At 47.2% G+C, this 18,413-nt stretch overlaps 2 protein-coding genes across 2 annotated transcripts in view; both read left to right on the top strand.

The window, feature by feature from the left end:
• The window catches only part of TM9SF3 (transmembrane 9 superfamily member 3), a 181,206-nt gene that overhangs the window by 92,928 nt on the left and 69,865 nt on the right, over positions 1–18,413 (top strand). The gene's annotated exons all lie outside the window — the stretch shown is intronic.
• The window catches only part of PIK3AP1 (phosphoinositide-3-kinase adaptor protein 1), a 90,927-nt gene that overhangs the window by 48,675 nt on the left and 23,839 nt on the right, over positions 1–18,413 (top strand). Inside the window, exons 3-8 of the mRNA XM_084903512.1 lie at positions 606–742; positions 3,025–3,169; positions 5,596–5,738; positions 5,866–5,998; positions 7,309–7,505; positions 10,485–10,674. Of these exons, the coding sequence (XP_084759638.1) occupies positions 606–742; positions 3,025–3,169; positions 5,596–5,738; positions 5,866–5,998; positions 7,309–7,505; positions 10,485–10,674 (945 nt within the window). The remainder of the gene's footprint in view (positions 1–605; positions 743–3,024; positions 3,170–5,595; positions 5,739–5,865; positions 5,999–7,308; positions 7,506–10,484; positions 10,675–18,413) is intronic.

The raw sequence follows: 18,413 nt of genomic DNA, 5'->3' as shown, positions 1-18,413 counted from the left end.
ACCTGCTCTGAATCAGTGCATGCTCCAGTAGAGGTGTTAGCTGTAGTACTGATCTGAAATGTGGTTACATTGATCTAAGATTTTTGAAAATGATTGCTTTTCGCTGTGGCTCTGGAGAGGGTCCACTGGCTAGTCATGAGGATCGAGCCTGAGGAATCGAATTATGACCTCCTGGTTCATAGGTTGACACTCAACCACTGAGCCATGCTGGCTGAGCATGGACAGTCCATTCTTGACCCAACTTGAGAAGAAGGAACCTCCTTTGCTCACAACCACCAAAGGCAGCCCTGCAGTAAGTCCTTAGGTGACGCTTCTGGAAGCCTATTGGTTAAGACAGGACTTGCCGGCCTCAGACAGCAGTCTGCCTCAGACTTTCCCCTCCTCCTCAGCCCCTCGCTGTCACCCGATCCTGTGGCCTACGTGGTGGTTGACTTCTCATAATTAGGTTCTCTTTCCCGATTTCCCTAGTCACTCCCTTCAGCTTGTATTTGTTTAACATTCAGAACCGTTTCCCATTTGGTAATGTTTGGGGCTTCCATGGTGTGGAACATGCCCATCAGTTCTCCTTCCTTCTATCCCATTCAGCATTGTTCTCTGTTCTGTAGATTCTGGCTGTGACTCAGTCACCGACACCGAAACGGAGGACGAGAAAGCCCTGCCCTACTCGAAGCAGCAGAGCCTGCCGCTGGACACGTCACCTGGGAACCTGATGGTGGTGCAGCCAGACCGCATCCGCTGTGGGGTAGGCGCTTCTGGGACGGGTGGATCGATGTCAGAACATGGGCTTTCAGGCTTTTCAATAGATTCGGGGTTTTTTTTTTGGAGTAAAGGGAATCGGGTTCACCTGTTGCACCTTAGCCTAATCCCAGCCTTCCTGCGGGGTTCCCGGTATAGTAGCTGTCCCGGGAACCCCAGTGCCTGGGCCTTGCGCACAACTCACTCTTTGAAGCGAGAGAGAGAGACAAGTCCAGGAATGTATGTGCCATCAATTTAAGACTTTTAGTTCATGGATCCAAAACTTAGACCGGGTGGGAGACCAGCAGACAGAAGCATTACAGGACACATGTGCTACCCGCGGAGTTAGAGGCCCCGCTCTGTTCCTGCCACACCAGTGTAGTGCTGGGAGGAAGGAATGAGAGGCATTTTGAGAGCTGCCTTCTTCACTTCCTGGCCACTGGCATGGCCCACGTGAGTGCCATGGAGCCTGATGGCTTAAATGTGCAGGCAAATATTGCTTGCTAAAGGGATCAGATTGATGCCCAAGCATAATGTATCATTTTCAGTGGCGGGGCATAAGTCAACAGGTGACTTTATTTGAAGTCTACTGTAGTATTGATAGTTTCTCATGACCTCTCTTTTCCTGATGAACCATGTGTCATATTAGTTCAGAACAGCAGCATGCTTCCCTGTGCATACGAGCCCTTTGCTGAGTTTGCCACTGTGAGCTCCTTGGGGCGAGGGCAGGCAGCTGTGGCAATGGGCAGGACCAGTGTCTTTGGCCGTGGGAGTGGTTTTCCGTGCTGCCAGAGGTCACAAGGCAAGGACTTTCTCTACATGAGGGTTGCAAACTGCTGCTTGGGCTGGAGGGGACCCAGACATGGTTGTTTTGGACTGCTGAGTGTTTTAAAAGTTAGGCGTGAAAAATCTGTGTTTCCAGCTTTCTTGGAATCAGAATCTGGTGACACCAGGCCTGAGATGACAGGCAGGGCCAAGCAGCCATCGAAATGGAGCATGCTTCTCGCAGCTCTCTCCGCCCTCCTTCTTGCTATCATCCCGAGACCAGGCTGGTGGGTGTGAGTCAGTGCCGGGTTTGGAACTAAAAAGCGATGCCCTTCGCATGCCTCCCCGATTCTCCAGGCATTTGTTCCTTGTCCAACCTAGGCTCCCACTAACCCAGGATTCGTGCTCCTCGTCGCCTACTCTGGACCTCTGGGTCCGGAGGCAGCTGGGCTGGGGTTGGGTTCTGACTGTCAATAAAACAGACACACCCATTCTGTCTGGCTCCCCACACTCCCTGGGAGGAGCGGCTGGCTGGGCCTGCAGCAGGAGTCAGGTTAACCACAGCTCATTCACAGGCAGCCTCAGCAGCGCCCAGGAGCCAGGACCACGCCCCACCCTCATCTGTGGTGGAATCGCAGCCTTTGTCATGAGGGCACTGTGAGGACTTTACAGCAGGATCTTAGGATAAACATTTGGGGATTCGCTTTGGCCAGTAATATCTCCTTTGCACGTTTATTTTTTGGGGGTGGAGTGAGGGTGAGGGGAGGGGCTGTTCTTACCAGCTCAGTGTCTTGGAGGACCATTCCCCGCCCAGTGAAACAAGATAATTGTCTTTGGCAGGCTAGGCAAGAGATCTGAAAGCAAAGCAAAATAGCTATTCAATTTACTCAGTGCCTTTGGAAAATTAACCCCCCAGTAAGTTATTTCTGTCCTTCCACGAACAGCATTCAGTTACAGAACAGAAGAGCCTCTCTAGGCAGGTGCCTCCCCCACTGTAAGGTGCATGCGTCCCCCGGGGTCTTGGTAGGATGCAGACTCTGGCTCAGTGGGTCCAGGGAGGGCTGCTTCTGGTCTCTGGACCTCACTTTGGGTAGCAAGGCTCATCTAGAGCAGTGCTTCCCCAGCTGTCTGTGGCGAAGAACTTTATGAAATTTTGTTTCTAAATTCCCAGTTCTGCCACGGACTGATGCTTTTATCAAACACAATACAAAAGGAAAACTATAAAAATGAAATCATAAGGCATATAAAATATAAGCCTCGGGTTTTTAAATCATTTCTATTAGGTTTACCCTACAAAGGATTGCTCCATCCAACTGCTGTAAAGGCTTATATATGTTCACTCTTGGTTTTGGAACTTGTGTAGTTGGGACCTGCAGCAAACAGTGGACTGCAGACCCACCCTGTTCTAGAGCAGCCTTTCTAGAGAAGGCTGGGGCTCAGGGCGTGGGAGAGCCGCTGGCTGGGCACCCTAGGAGGGGACCCGGGAGGGGAAGGGGCTGATGAGTGGCTGGTGTCCTGTTTCAGGCAGAAACCACTGTCTACGTCATTGTGAGATGTAAGCTGGACGAGAGAGTGACCACGGAAGCAGAATTTTCTCCAGAGGACGCTCCCTCCATCAGGGTGGAGGGCAAGCTGGAGAATGAGTACACCGTGTCCGTGAAGGCCCCCGGTAAGTCGCCCCCGGTACCTCCCGAGAGTAGGCAGCATGTCAGGGAAGAGGCCCCTCCTGCTTTCTTTTACTTGTCTGTCTCTATTCAGCAGCTGAGCAAAGGGTCAGTCGAGATTTGGATCTGGTTGTCATGTTCTGCTTAAAGGACAAGGAAGGACAGACACATCTATGTGCGATGGGGAGAACAATGGCTATATTAAAATTTGTATCATTAGAAAGTTAACATATTACATTTTTTGGAAGTTAGAGAAAAGTCAGAAAAAAAGTCATCAGATCACCATTCAGTCTTTCGGCCTTTTTCACAATTTTTAAAAGCATAGTTGTTTCAGTAGTATCTATGACCTGATATTCTGTTTGTTTGTTTTTTAATGTCATCTTATACTTGTTCTTTCTCCATCCCTCTCCCCTCCCCCATGCTATGACATAGACTTTGTAACTTTCCATTTTTATTTGCTTTTTTTGGTATTTTTATTGATTTCAGAGAGGAAGGGAGAGGGAGAGAGAGAGAGATAGAAATATCAATGATAAGAGAGAATTATTGATCTGCTGCCTCCTGCATGCCCCCAACTGAGAATCAAGCTGGCAACCCAGGCATGTGCCCTTGACTGGAATCAAACCTGAGACCCTTCAGTCTGCAAGCCCATGCTCTGTCCACTGAACAACACCAGCTAGGGCATAACTTTCCATTTTATAATGCATTTATTTTCTTCACAAAAGTAATGTGTGTTCAATACAGAAAACATGAAGAATAAATTAATTGTAAAGGAAAGCATGTAGAAAATTACCCATATGTCCACCCAAAGGATCACTGGTTTCTGTATTTTTCCACATCTATGTACATGGCTTCATACTGTCTCATAGCCCACTTTCATTATCCACATTAATATTCTTCTATAATATGATGCTTACTGGTTGCAAGATAAGCCATTGTTTAGATGCACATAAGTTATAAAGCCAGTTCCTTGTGGTTGGACTTGTATCTAATAACCATATATTTTTTAAAAAAATATTTTTATTATTGATTTCAGAGAGAAAGGGAGATGGAGAGAGAGATAGAAACAACAATGACAAGAGAGAATCATTGATCAGCTGCCTCCTGAACGCCACCCAGTGGGGATCGAGCCCACAACTCTGTCCTGTGCCTTGACCAGGAATTGAACCATGACCTCCAGGTTCATAGGTTGATGCTCAACCACTGAACCATGCCAGCCAGGCTAACCATAATTTTTAAAGCTGCATGATACTCAGATGAAAATAAGTCTTATCTTTTAATTTTTTCATTTCCTCATTGTTGCATATTTATGCAATTTCTGATTTCTTGTATTTTTATCGTTTTAAACTATGATAAATATTGAGCATCCTTAGCTAGCAGATGTGTTGTTGTTGTTTTTTCCTTTTGTATTTAGGATTATTTCCTCCAGATGGAATCTCTGAAATAATGGGTATTTTTAAGCATCCTGGAAAATAATGCTTACTGAAATATTGCTACTGTCAAGTTTATTTTGCTATACCATTACCATTTTCATTAAATATTTTTGCTAATTTGATATGTTTTTTTTTAAAGTAGCCCATTGTTTTAATTTGCATTTCTTTGATTACTAGTGAGGTTGAATGTTTTTCCATGTTCTCTTCTTGTCGCATTTCCTCTTTTATGACTTGAATCTTTGTGGTTGGGGTATTTTTAATTTTTTCTTTTCCCCTCAAAACCCCTTCCTGTGGTGCAGACGAGAGCATGCCGGGAGAGCTCATAGTAATGACAGCAGCACAGTGAATCAGTTCTACTGGCCAGATGTGGCCACAGTGTGGAGTTTCTACCAGGATCCCTCCCACCTTCTGGCAACCACTGGCCTTCATACAAATTGCTTTAAACTCAACTCTTCTTCCTGTTTATTGCAGCCCTGGACCTCTAGTACTGAACAAACATGAAAATAATTCAAAAATTTAATTTCAGACCCAATGAGAATAATTCCTCTGACTCTGAGCCCTGTCATGTGCTAGTCTGTTTCTGTCCTTTCCCTCACTTCCCCACCCCCAGCTCACCTCCATGATCTTTCTTCCAGCCTCCAATTAATTTCTTCACCATTAAGATGAACCCATAGCTGAAACGGGTTTGGCTCAGTGGACAGAGCGTCAGCCTGCAGACTGAAAGGTCCCAGGTTCGATTCAGGTCAAGGGCATGTACCTTGGTTGCGGGCACATCCCCAGTAGGGGGTGTGCAAGAGGCAGCTGATCGATGATTCTCTCTCATCGATGTTTCTAACTCTCTCTCTCTCTTCCTCTTTGTAAAAATTCAATAAAAAATATATATTTTTAAATTAATAAAATATATATAAAAATATTTTTTACAAAAAGATGAATCCATAAACACTGTTCCCTGGACACTTGTCCTTCCTGGGCACTTTTATAGCGTCTTTTTTTCTGTTCAGCTCTTTCATCTGGGAATGTGTCTCTGAAGATATATTCCGGGGACTTGGTGGTGTGCGAAGCCATTATCAGCTATTACACTGACATGGAAGAAATCGGGAATTTATTGTCCAATGCTGCGAATCCTGTGGAATTCATGTGCCAGGTAAAGATGCTGAAAGGAAACCTGGATCTTCTGAACATGTCATTTCAGCTCGTGGTGTACCAGCCTTGAATCTGCTGGGTGGGAATAGCTTGATGTAAAACCTGACTGTCTTCCCTTCTTTATGCAGGCCTTCAAAATTGTGCCCTACAACACGGAGACGCTCGATAAGCTGCTCACGGAGTCCCTGAAGAACAACATCCCCGCCAGTGGACTGCACCTCTTTGGAATCAACCAGCTGGAAGAAGAAGATATGATGACAAGTAAGCCAACAGTCAAACCTCAAGAAGCCACCCGGGGGTGATTCCAGTTTGCTGGGTCAGCACAGAGTCCACCCATACATCTAACAGCTTCCTGCTCTACAGCCCTTCCTTGGAGGAGCATTCACTCCGCACTGGCTAGCCAGAGATTCTTCCACATTCTGTATCTGAATACCACACCCCCTTCCTAAAATTACCCTTTGTTCACAAGTCCAAGCTCCTTAGCTTGCTTGCAGAATTCTTCCCAAGGGCTCCTGCTGCATTTCAGCTCTCATTTCTCTCTTCTACTCTCTCCCTTGGCTCCTGCGCTCTGCTCTACAGAAGGCATGGACTCCTTTCACCTAATGAAAATGCTGCCCTGCTTCTCGCCACCTGGACTCGGGAATACAGTTCTTCTGGTTCTTTTTGGTTGCCTTTTGCCTGGCTAAATTCTCTTCGTCTCCCCATAGCAGCTTAGGTTGCGCTTTCCCAGGAAGACTTCTGGAACCTTCAGTAGGTTTCATCTGTGTGCTGGGGGCTTTTCTAGCATGTTGGGTATCCCATTAATCTTTCTAGTTCCCTTTAAGATTATCTGGAAATACTTTCTGGTTCAAAACTAAGGCCCAAGGGGGAAGACTAAGCAGCATACTCAGGATTACTTGACATACTTTATGAAATTGGGAATAAGAGCTATGAAGATGGACTTCTTTTAAATATATATAGTTCAGAGAGGAAAGGAGAGGGAGAGAGAGGCAGAGACATCAGTGATGAGAGAGAATCATTGATCAGCTGCCTCCTGCCCATCTCCTACTAGGGATTGAGCCTGCGACTTGGGCATGTGCTCTGATTCTCTGACCAGGAATCAAACCACAACCACCTGGTTCATAGGTTGACCACTCAACCACTGAACCATACTGGCCAGGCTGCTGCTGCTTCTTCTTTTTAAAAGCACAAAACAATTGCTTTAAAGTACTCTGAAATTTGCAGAGGAGGTCAAAACATGGTTCCCGTTGTACTTTGTGGCTGCTATTTAAGCCTTTAGAAAGTCACATTTTTGCATTAGTATTATTTCTCAGGATCCTCTGATCCTTTTAGAGAAAGAAGGTTGGATATTATTAAATTTTCTAATTAAAGTGTCATTTCTTCTGCCACCTGAGGGCATAATCTTCAGTGATGCCCTGTGGGAAGTTGTCAGATGTTGTCAATCAACCAAGAAGTAACGACTGAGTGCCTGCTAGATGCCACCTGAGGCATGCAGTTTCGAATCCCAGAACAAGGGTGCCCTCTGCCTTCAATGTTATCTGCCCATTAAGTTTTCTTGGCATTTTTTTCAGATCAGAGGGATGAAGAGCTGCCCACCTTGCTGCATTTTGCTGCGAAGTATGGACTGAAGAACCTTACTGCTTTGTTGCTCACATGCCCGGGAGCCCTACAAGCATACAGTGTGGCCAACAAATACGGCCATTACCCCAACACCATTGCCGAGAAGCATGGCTTCAGGGACCTGCGGCAGTTCATCGATGAATATGTGGTAAGGTCAGGGCGGGAGAGGCCCCAGGATTGGAAATGCACTGTGTTGTCGTAGGGCTGCCTTTTCAGCAGAGACGTGGTCATATTTCATCGCTAGCATGTCCTCCTGTGGCTCTTCTGGCGGCACCTGTATGTGTGGCCTTAAGAAATGAGCCCTGGACCCTGGCAGGTGTGGCTGGGTGGGTTGGAGTGTCATCCCGTAAACTGAGAAGTTGTGGATTCTATTCCCACTTGGGGCACATATCTAGGTTTTAGGTTCAACCTCTGGCCCTGTGGGGGCATATGCAGAGGTAACTGATCAATATTTCTCTCTTACATCAACATTTCTCTCTCACTCTCTCTCTTCTCAGTTCTCTAAAAAAAAAAAAAAAAAAGCCCTGGAGTCACATGGACCTGAGTCCAAGTTCCCATATTAACACTTGTCAGCCACATGATTTTGGGAAAATCGTGTGTGTGTTCTCTCTCTCTCTCTCTCTCTCTCTCTCTCTCTCTCTCTCTCTCTCTCTCTCTCTCTCTCTCTCTCTCTCTCTCTCTCTCTCTCTCTCTCTCTCTCTCTCTCTCTCTCTCTCTCTCTCTCTCTCTCTCTCTCTCTCTCTCCTCTCTTTTTCTCTCTCCTAGTATGCAGACGAAGATAATCATAGCTTTATCCGTATGTTATTTTGAGGATAAAAGGAGACAAGATAGGTAAAATACTGAGGCCTATCTTTAAAGAATTTAAAGAGACGTTTGTGGAATGAATCCACTGAAGGTTTGATGCTGGTTCCTTTTCCCTATTCACCTCCCCACCCACTTCTAGGCACCTTGGTGGGATGCTCCCAGCTTTCTCACTCACCATCAGGCTCAGGTGAACTGGGTTAGGATGGGTTCCTTTCTTAGCAGAAAACACTATAAAACTCTGCGGTTTCAGGGAGTTCAACGTGAAGTCGCACATTCAGCTGACAGCTCGTCTCTTTCTGAGACTCTGCCTGTCTTAAAGTGGATATGCCCAGTTTATCTGCTCACCAGGTTTTGGACCCTCACGTCCTACTTCATCACGACTTCTGGTCCTTCTTTGAGGGTAATCTCACCCGTGGCCAGACTTTATTCCATAACCCAGATTTGCTCCCATTGACTCAGGGGCAGCTGCCCTTCCCCCTGACTCAATCCTATTTTTTGTTTGTTTCTCCCCCATCTTCAGGACGTAGGAGTATCTAGGCCTCTGGAATGGGGTTGTAAGCTCAAAAGAAACAATAAACACAATTCTGTCCTGCTCTCTAGCTCCAGATAGGAGTGAGCCCAACACCACCCAGAAACTGAACTCTGCTCTGTATTTGACAGTCTGCAAGACAATGACTCGCTGTGGCACATAGAGGGGGTCATGTGCAACCTTTTGGTACAATGCTGAAGATGCATTGGTTGAAGGGAATTACAACCAGAGAACAAAGGTGATATGAGAAATGTGAGCCAGACTAACATCAGTGCAAGCTGGCCTTCCCAAAGACTGGGGGTGACTAAGTATGTTGAGTGAATAGACTAACCTGAATGCCTGTGTGGGGCATCATTGACATAAATGAGGCTAACGGTGCTCACAGCCTGGGAGTGTTTACTCAGCTTTACTTTGAAGTAAAAAAAGGAATAAAATGCAGTGTTTCATTTCCGTGCCAGTAGTTTTTAGTAAGGACAATACTGTGTTCATAGCAATCACTGCTCCCTATTGAATTTACTTGATTGGCAAATGCATGATCTCTTTTAATTCTCACCACAATCCTTTGAAGTTGACAATATTGTCCTCTCCCTCAAACAACCAAGAAAAGGGCTTAGAAAGATGGAGTAACTATGCCTTGTGTCACATACTGGTAGTAAGGGTAGAGATGGATTTGAACCTGGTTTTCTGCCAAGGCCGGGGGCTTGCTGTCCTACTTACTGTATGTCACAGGGAGGTTGGGAGATGTATGTCCAGCTTGCACTGAAGTTAGTCTGGCTCCCATTTCTCATATCACCCTTGTTCTCTGGCTGTGACTCCCTTCCACCAATGCATCTTTAGCATTGTACCAAAAGGTTGTCCCTAAGTGTTGTTTATGACCTCTAAGAACTGTCCCATTTCCTCTTTCCACCAAATCGGAACCAAATGCCAGACCTTGAGTCTCCAATCAACACTCTCAGCTGCCAGCTGGTCCACTCCTTGGGTCTCATGAGGAAATCAACACCGAGTGTCGATAACAGATTAGCTCTTTCGGGCAGCGATGATGAAAATGAGCATCTCTGTGGGTTGATGCTGAAATAAGGATTGTGAAACACCGAAGTTTCTTATCACGAAAAGTTGTGCAGAGGTTTCAGAGAGGCCAGCTCTCTGGCTTCACAATCACCTAGAGATCAAGTGGGAGAGGGCAGCCGGTCCGACCATCTCTCCTCCTGGGCACAGGGTATAAAGCCGAGGAGGCACTTTGGAGAAGGGCTCTGGAGCAGTCTGCTGGCAGGAGCGGGGACCAATGAATGAGGTTCCTGAGGGACTCTGGCTACACAGAAGGGCAAGCACACCTAGATGCAGCCCATTTATCCCAGTTGCATCTCCATATGGCTAGTCAGTAAGGGTTACACCAACGCATGCCATTTATTCTCTTTTGAAGAACCACTAGGGAGTAGTGGGAAGGTCAGCAGCCAGGATTGCAGGCCCTATGTAAGGAAAGGCATGAGCTTTGGTTTTCTCATCTGTGAACTCAGGAATGTTGCATCTCTCTCAGACTGTGGTAGAAAGAATGACATACCATACAATGTCTAGTCAAATATCTAGCATCGGACCTGGTCCATAATAAACAGGTGCTCATGAGAAGGTTGTACATTTGTATCATCCGGTCTTTGGACATGAACACATCTTCTGGATGTGTGAGTCTGTGCTTAGTGCTGGGGGCCAAAGCCCTGACCCCTGGGAGCCTTCCCTTTGCCAGCCACAAGCCCTCTTGGGGTGCTTCAGTGTGCCTGTGGGCCCCCTGTTCTCTTTCAGGAAACGGTGGACATGCTGAAGAGTCACATCAAAGAGGAACTGATGCAAGGGGAGGAGGCTGACGACGTGTACGAGTCCATGGCCCACCTGTCCACAGACCTGCTCATGAAATGCTCCCTCAACCCGGGCTGCGATGAGGAGCTGTACGAGTCCATGGCGGCCCTTGTCCCCGACGCCACCGAGGACCTCTGTGAGTAGCACCGCCCGCCCAGTTCTGCTTCCATGTTTCCGCTGACCAAAGGCTTTCTTCACTCTGGCGGATGGGGGAAGTCCCTGCTGACTGCCGCCTTACCCCAGAGAGATGAGGATCCTGTTTTATGCAAAGTTAGAACTGCCACCATGTATTGAGATGAGCAGAACCCTTCTGCAAATGCCCTCCGTTGTGGGCATTGCGTGACTGGACTTTGCAGCAAGGTCCTGGCAGTCAGAGCTGAGGAAGGCGTTGTCTCATGATCCAAGACGCTAAATCAGCGGTTTTCAACCCTGTCAGCCCCCGCAGGCCCTATTTACAGTAAACAACTTTCCACCAATGCCCCCTTTACTGCCCCGATGTGAGTTTCATACAAATGTAACCTGGAAATCAAATATACACCCAAAGTAAAATATGAACGAGAATGATAAATATAAAATAGAACTGATATATATAAAAAAGAGAGGAAATTCTCAGGTGTGCCTGCACAGGAGGACATAATGGGATCGTTGGATACAGATGGCTATGCTCAGACTCACTGCCAGTGTCCGGCCTCATGTGCTGACAGACACGTACCCATTGTATTGGGGACTCAGATACTGCCAACAGTGTTAGCATCAGAACATGAATTTTCCTAAATGGTGAAAATTCAGTGCATACTAAAGCCATACAAAAATACAAGTTGCATTTATATACAAAGAAATTTGCTCTTAGGGCTCAGAAAATGATAAGTGTTTTCTTTTTTTTTTCATGGTAGCCTGATTTTATTGAATTGATATATAATAAACTTAATTTTCAAAATATATCTCCAGAACATGCTTTTTTAAAAATATATATATATTATTGATTTTTTTACAGAGAGGAAGAGAGAGAGATAGAGAGCTAGAAACGTCAATGAGAGAGAAACATCGACCAGCTGCCTCTTGCACACCTCCTACCAGGGATGTGCCCACAACCAATGTACATGCCCTTGACCAGAATTGAACCTGAGACCTTTCAGTCCGTAGACGGACGCTCTACCACTGAGCCAAACCGGTTTCGGCAGAACATGTTTTTTTGTGTGTAAATTGCTTAACAGATTTTGCCCATTTTTGGTTTCACTAATTGGTGTGTGTGTGTGTGTGTGTGTGTGTGTTTTTCATTGTAAAGGTAATACATCTTTACAAAAACTTGAAACAAAATAGAAATATGTAACTGAGTTGTTATTAAAAGTCCATATAACTCTACCCACCAAACCAGTATAGCACTAGTAATAGTTTGGTGGGTATATTTGTCCATACTTTTCCTGTGCCTTCTAATATTAAATAAAAATATATGCGCACATACATAAACACAGGTATATACAGACACACGCATATGTATAAATATGTATCATAGGCAGATTTTTAGCCTATCTGCGTGTCTGGGGAGATATTTAAAAGCCATTAGGGACATGAAACACTTCCCGTGCAGGGCTGTCCCACACATTGTGGGTGTCCAGTAGCTTTCCCCCTGGTTCTGCTAAACTCCAATAGTGTCCCTCCATCAGGGTGACAACCCAAAACACTCTCATCGATTTTCCAAACGCCCTCTAGAGGGCAGTGCCGCGCCCCTTGAGAGCCACTGGTCTAAGTCATGTTGGTTCCAGTGCACACACCAGGGTTGAAGCAGGAGCACCTGCCGCCAGTCCTCTCAGAGCCTTCTTAATGTGTCCCCACCTTTTGCTACCCAATGCTAAGTACTCAAGACACTGCCTAAGACTTAACGCTTCTTCCCTCTGGCCACAGAATAGATTTAAGAGAGATAAGACACAATACCCATCTATGTATCAGCTTTATTGGTGGAGGGTTTTCTGGAAAGGGCTAGACTGAGCATTGCCAACTTGAAGCCTGAGAAGAAGACAGCAGGGCCCTGGGCCCCCAGGGAGGTGGGCCTGGTTTTCCCATCCAGGGGTAGACAAGCAGGCACCAAGAGGAAGCCTGGCAACAGGAGGAGTGGGCGTGCAAGGGGGCCAGAGGCAGGCCCTGACACTAGCAGCACCCTTGACCCTGCAAACCCAGCACCTGGAAGGTGTGGTCCAGTGGTGGTTAGGTGCTTGCAGGAGGTAGGGCTGGCGGCAGGTGCTCCTGCTTCAACCCAGGTGTGTGCACTGGAACCAACATTACTTAGACCAGTGGCTCTCAAGGGGAGCGGCACTGCCCTCTAGAGGGCGTTTGGAAAACCGATGAGAGTGTTTTGGGTTGTCACCCTGATGGAGGGACACTATTGGAGTTTAGCTATTGGTTGCTCCTTTGGGGGGGGGGGGGGGACTTGGAGAGAAGAATGGTAGAAGCTCCCTTTAGCACCTAACTGGGAGGACTGGAAAGACTGTGGGCACTCTTTCTGAAAGAGCGGTGACCGGGCAGGGAGGTGAGGAGAGAGGGTGTCATCCCCACCATCCAGATCCTCTATCTCACCAAATCCTTAAAGCAACTGTACAAGAATGTGTTTATTACCCTGCATTTTATGAACAAGGGAAACTGGTGCACAGAGAGGTTCCACAACTTTCCCAAAGTCTAACAATTGTTGGAGTCCAGATTTGAACCCAGGTCTCGCTGTCTCTAGGACCATATTCTTTATTCTGCACCAGAAATTTCCATCGAACACCACGACGTTTAGTCCTGGTTTCTTTAGAAAACCATTTAGTGGCTGCAGCCCTGCTTGCTCTTCCTTATTTTTCTTTTTAAAAAATCTTTGTTGTTGAAAGTATTACATATGTCTCCCTTTTCCCCACATTGATCCCTGCCTCCTGTCCCCCGCCCCAGGCCTTCACCAGCATATTGTCTGTATCCATGGTTTATGCATATATACATACAGTGTTTTAGGTTGATCACTTCCCCCCTATCCACCCTCCCTTCGCTTTCCCTCTGAGATTCCACAATCTATGTCTCTGGATCTATTTTGTTCCTTAGATTCCATATGTGAGTGAGATCATGTGATACTAGTCTTCTCTGACTGGCTTATTTCACTTCCTGCTTGCTGTTTCTACGGCCCAGGCATGGGCTCATGCAGCCTCTGGTGCCCCTGCCCTGGCACATCCATACATCTCCATGTGCCCGTAAGCATTCTGGAGCATCTACTGCGTTTCAGCTACTCGCTTCCCCTGGTGTTGGGAAGACAAAGGGGACCAAGACACTGGCCTTTCCAGTCTGGGACAGAAACCCCTTCACAAAAGAACATCTGGAGAACAAGTGTTGCCTCGTTGGGAAGCCAGAAACCATGCATGATCACTGCAAAGAACATATGTAGGAAGATAGTGTTCATTCATTCATTCACTCACTAGCTCTCAGGACCAACATGGAGTGCAGGCTTTAGGTCAGCTCCTTACCTCTGCTTTGGAGGTCACTTAACTGTGTTGGGACAAAACTGCCTCTTCTGAGTTGAGTTTTGGGAAAGGGAGAGGAATGAGGCCCTCTTCTCCAAAGGGAGTCTAAAACACACACTGAGTAGGAGGGTTGTCAGGGAAACCCACCATGTTGAATGGAGGGGGTCTGGGGAGCAAGGTTGGGCTCTGACCCTGTTTTTTATTCTACTCCAATCTTTCCTTCTCCCTGAATTTGCGTGGGTGAGTACACACACACACACACACACACACACACACACCGTCACATTCAGGATCTTTAGCTTAGATATGCTGCCACCAGGTGGCAATTACATTTCCATGTTATCAAACCTTCAGCTTTGCTCCCAACTCTCTTGAGAATTTTTTGTTCAAGATTCCACAGATTTCAACCACCAACACCCTCGCTTTACTATATAAGAAATGAATGTCTTCCTTACGGTCAGGCTTATGCAAACACTAAATAAAAATGAAGACACGCCTCCCTTTGGGTGTTTTCACTATCTCCTGGTCTTTGCCTTGCCTCAGAGAGTGAGACGGTGGTCCCGGCGGCCCTCCAGCTTAGGTAATACGCTTTGCTTGGAAAGGTTCCCTGAGGCTCTGGGCTTCGGGAACCATTCCTGGGAGGCCCTTGTCCAACTGTTGCCAAGGTGATATGCATGTGGATTTAGCATTGTTTAAGTATTTCAGAGGCTTGTCTTTCTTCCAAGGGGGAAAGGGGCAAAAGGGGATATGTGTACCCTCTCCCTCCTAGAAACTAAACTCACAGCAGCCACTCTAATCCATCCCAGAGGCTGTTCTGCTTCACGGGGCTCCTGTCTCCAACCTTTCTCTCCCACCCCTGCTCCCTCCGCCCGCTTCTGCAGCTCAAGTTTGTGTGCAGCAGAGAGCTGACGGAGCCCTTAGCAACCCCCTTGGTAACTGGCGTTTTTGTAACCGATCATCTCCAGTTTTTCTTTACCCGAGCTCTCTGATTACAGCCCGCTCTGCAAGCAAGGTCCCCTCTGAGCTGAGGGCACAGGGAAGGGCCTTGCCGCCCAGCCAGGGCAGGTCTGAGCCCAGCTGAAGGAGGCGCCTCTGTGAGCAAAATAGTTATTATTGATGTGGAACCTGCCGCCTTCCCTGTCTCACCTCTCAGGAGGCTCTGCCATCCTCCTGCCTCCCATCTCGGGAAGACTCTGGCTGCTGGAGCCAATAAATGCTTTAGGGGTAGTGGGCTGGGGGCAAGGCATGAGGTCTTACCAGCAAGGGACTCATCCTGTTCCTGCCCTGTCCAGGGCTGAAGCTGACCCAGCAGGGCAAAAGGAGGCTCAGCACTCCCGATGTCTGTTGCTTTTTGATCCTCCAGATGTAGAGAATTGTGTTGGGGACAGAGGCACACAGTGAAAGCTACTGGAATGAATGTTTTAAAGTTAATATGATAGCCCCAGCCGGTTTGGCTCAGTGGATAGAGCATCAGCCTGCAGACTGAAAGGTCCCAGGTTTGATTCCGGTCAAGGACACATGGCCGGGTTGTGGGCTTGATCCCCAGTGGGGGACTTGCAGGAGGCAGGCGATCCATGATTTTCTCTCATCAAGGATGTTTTTATCTCTCTCTCTCTTCCTTCTTCTCTGAAATCAAGAAAAATATTCGTTTTAAAATAAAGTTACTACAATAAGATCCTCACCACCATCATTTTAACTCACTCCCTCGAGCTTTCCTCGGGCACTGCATGCAGACTGCGGTGCGCTGTGCTTCTGTACATGCTTCGCTGGTTCTCTGCTCCTCCCCCAGCTAGGAGGCCTGCATTAGCCACGGTGCAGTACACTGTAGGTGCTCCACTGGATAACTTGGAGAGTACCAGAAAACAAGAAACCGTCCTAGACTTTGTGGGGTGGAACAGTTTGTTGGCATCCCAGTGCAGAGACTCCCCTTTCCTGAGAGGCGGTAGTGAGACATCTGCTAGGTTGTCCTGCGTGTGGGACACCTCAGAGTGGCGCTAACTCCTCAGCAGCCCCAGGCGGGCTTGTCCTTCATGTCTCTGTGCATCCTCTTGTGCTGTTCCTGCGGCCTGAGTTGCCCTTCTCTTTTCTCAGCATGGGAGATGCCCAGATTCCTTCACAAAGCCCAGGCACCTCCACGCATCCATTTGTGTGCTCCTTGTTAGTGTGTGTGCATTCACACCTCCACGCCTTCAGCAGTGTTTATCACACCCCTCATGCTGTGCCAGGTGACGGGAGTCAGTACAAAAGCCACGTGACCCCTGCCTCCCAGAGCTTCCCTGGCAGCAGGAGAGCTGTGCATTACACAAAAGGACCACATCATGAAATATGTAACTACAAACCGTGACAGTGCCACGAAGGAAAAGGATACGGTACCCCGAGAGGGCAGCTGTGAAGGTGAATGGTGGGGCGACTTCGCAAGTCAGGGTGCTCACTGCACCCCACTGTGCGCTCCTTCCTGCACGGCAGAGTCTGTGCTTGCCAGAGTGCTGCATGGAAGCCCTTGTCTGCATCAGGATCCACAGAATTTAACTGGGTTGCCTCTCCTAACCCTTTCATTCTTAGCCACTTCTTTTTCATGGCCAACCATTCCTTAGCCGCTCTGATGTCAGACTGTCCTCCTCTCTCGCTCTGCCCCTGTTTCTACCTGTCTGCCTTTCTATCTGTGTTCTTCTCTTACTGCAACTCTCTCCTTCCTCTCTCTCTCTCTCTCTCTCTCTCTCTCTCTCTCTCTCTCTCTCTCTCTCTCTCTCTCTCTCTCTCTCCTGTCTCCTTCCAATTACATCTAAATTGGGGTCTGGGGAGGTTGGACTTTCTCATTGATGTGGTTGATCAAAGCATCCATTCCACCTAGAAACCAGCCAGGCTTCGGGTTATCTTCAAAGGGACGATCACGCTGCTTCTGCCTCTGAGGCTCCTTTTCTGCCATAAAAACACTGGAAAACGTTCAGTTGGCCTGCTTTCAGGGGTTGAGAGCCTTTCCAGAAGAATAGTCTCTCAGTACCTGACATTTCGCTGTATTATGTACCCAGATTAGGTTTGATATTAAATGAACAGCACGTAATCTGAATGGAGTTTCTACTGCAGCTAAGTAATCTAGATGTATGTCCCACGAGGAGTATCACATGGGCTTCTTTGCAAATGCATTCTTGCTCTGGACTGGTCCCCGAAGCAAGTGCCTGCCAGGCTTTCTCTCATCTGTTCATGCTTCTTTCTCCGCGGGAAAGGGTTCCTTCTGATTGACTCGCTTAGTCAAGTGCAGGCTAACTCCGCAGCCGCCTCTTCCGGGAGGAGACGGTGGCCCCGGAGTCTCCTTGTTTTTATTTGTTTCCTCTCTGCTGAAATGAAAGAACTTCACCCTTTCTCCTTAGACCAGCAGGTTTGGGCACATTTCGGTTTATCTTTAACTGGCGAGGGATGAAGTTTAAGCACTTGGAATCTGAAGTACAAGCCTCAGGCATCCAGGAATGCAGGGATTTATTGTCCTGCTTTGCTTTACAAAATGTCCTGTGTCCCTGCACCTCCAGAATTTTCTGTGTTTCAGTCACTCACGTGTTGCTCACCCCGTGCTTGGGTTGTGTGTACACTTGGGTTGAGAGAATCTTATTGCTCATGAACTCCTTCAGCGAGGTGCTTTTCCTTTTCTTTATTGTTATAAGGGTAGTTTCTATTCCTACTAGAACTTACTGCCTGAGATAGGCATGAAAATAGTGCCTTAAAAATAATTTCAAGTACCAATGTCAGTTAGCTGGTATTGAGTGGCTGGGGAGCTGTGTTGAGAAGAATTCTGAGGCCAGGAACAATGCTATGATGGATGGGTAATGTTTGCCTTAAGTATAGGATAGGGACATGGAGGCCAACATATGTATTTGCTGTTCCTAGTCTAATTCAAAGATATTTATATTCAGTTCAGAATAAAAAGAACAATTTTATTTAAAATATAAATGGCCATAAGATCAATTTCCGGTAGCTTCATTGGAGGCAGTGCACATCCAGAGACTCCACAGAGACCAGTGCCTGTATCAGGCCAGGGCTGCTGAGTCCTCTGTGGACATGATTGAATTGAGTGTGTCCTACTCCCAGGCTGACGGTAAAGATTATTTGGTCCCCTCTGTGGCAAGCAGAATAATGTCCCTGAATCTGTGAATATGCTCCGTTACATGGCAAAGAAGAATTACAGTTGCAGGTAGAATTATCAGCTGGCCTTAAAATAAAGGGAATATACTGGATTATCGGGGTGGGTCCAGTGTAATCACAGCGTCCTTAAAAACGGAAGAAGAAATCAGAGATGGCACCATGAGGAGGACTTGGTTCAGCTGAGCTTTCTGCCCAACCTTGCTGGCTCTGAAGCTGGAGGAGGAGGGCCGGGTGCCAAGGAAGAAAGGCAGCCTCTGGGAGC

The sequence above is a fragment of the Pipistrellus hanaki genome, assembly GCF_964339955.1.
Source record: "Pipistrellus hanaki genome assembly, chromosome: 14".
In the NCBI taxonomy this organism is placed as follows: Eukaryota; Metazoa; Chordata; class Mammalia; order Chiroptera; family Vespertilionidae; genus Pipistrellus; species Pipistrellus hanaki.
Note: the sequence above shows the minus strand (reverse complement) of the source record. Positions and strands in the feature narration are given on the sequence as shown.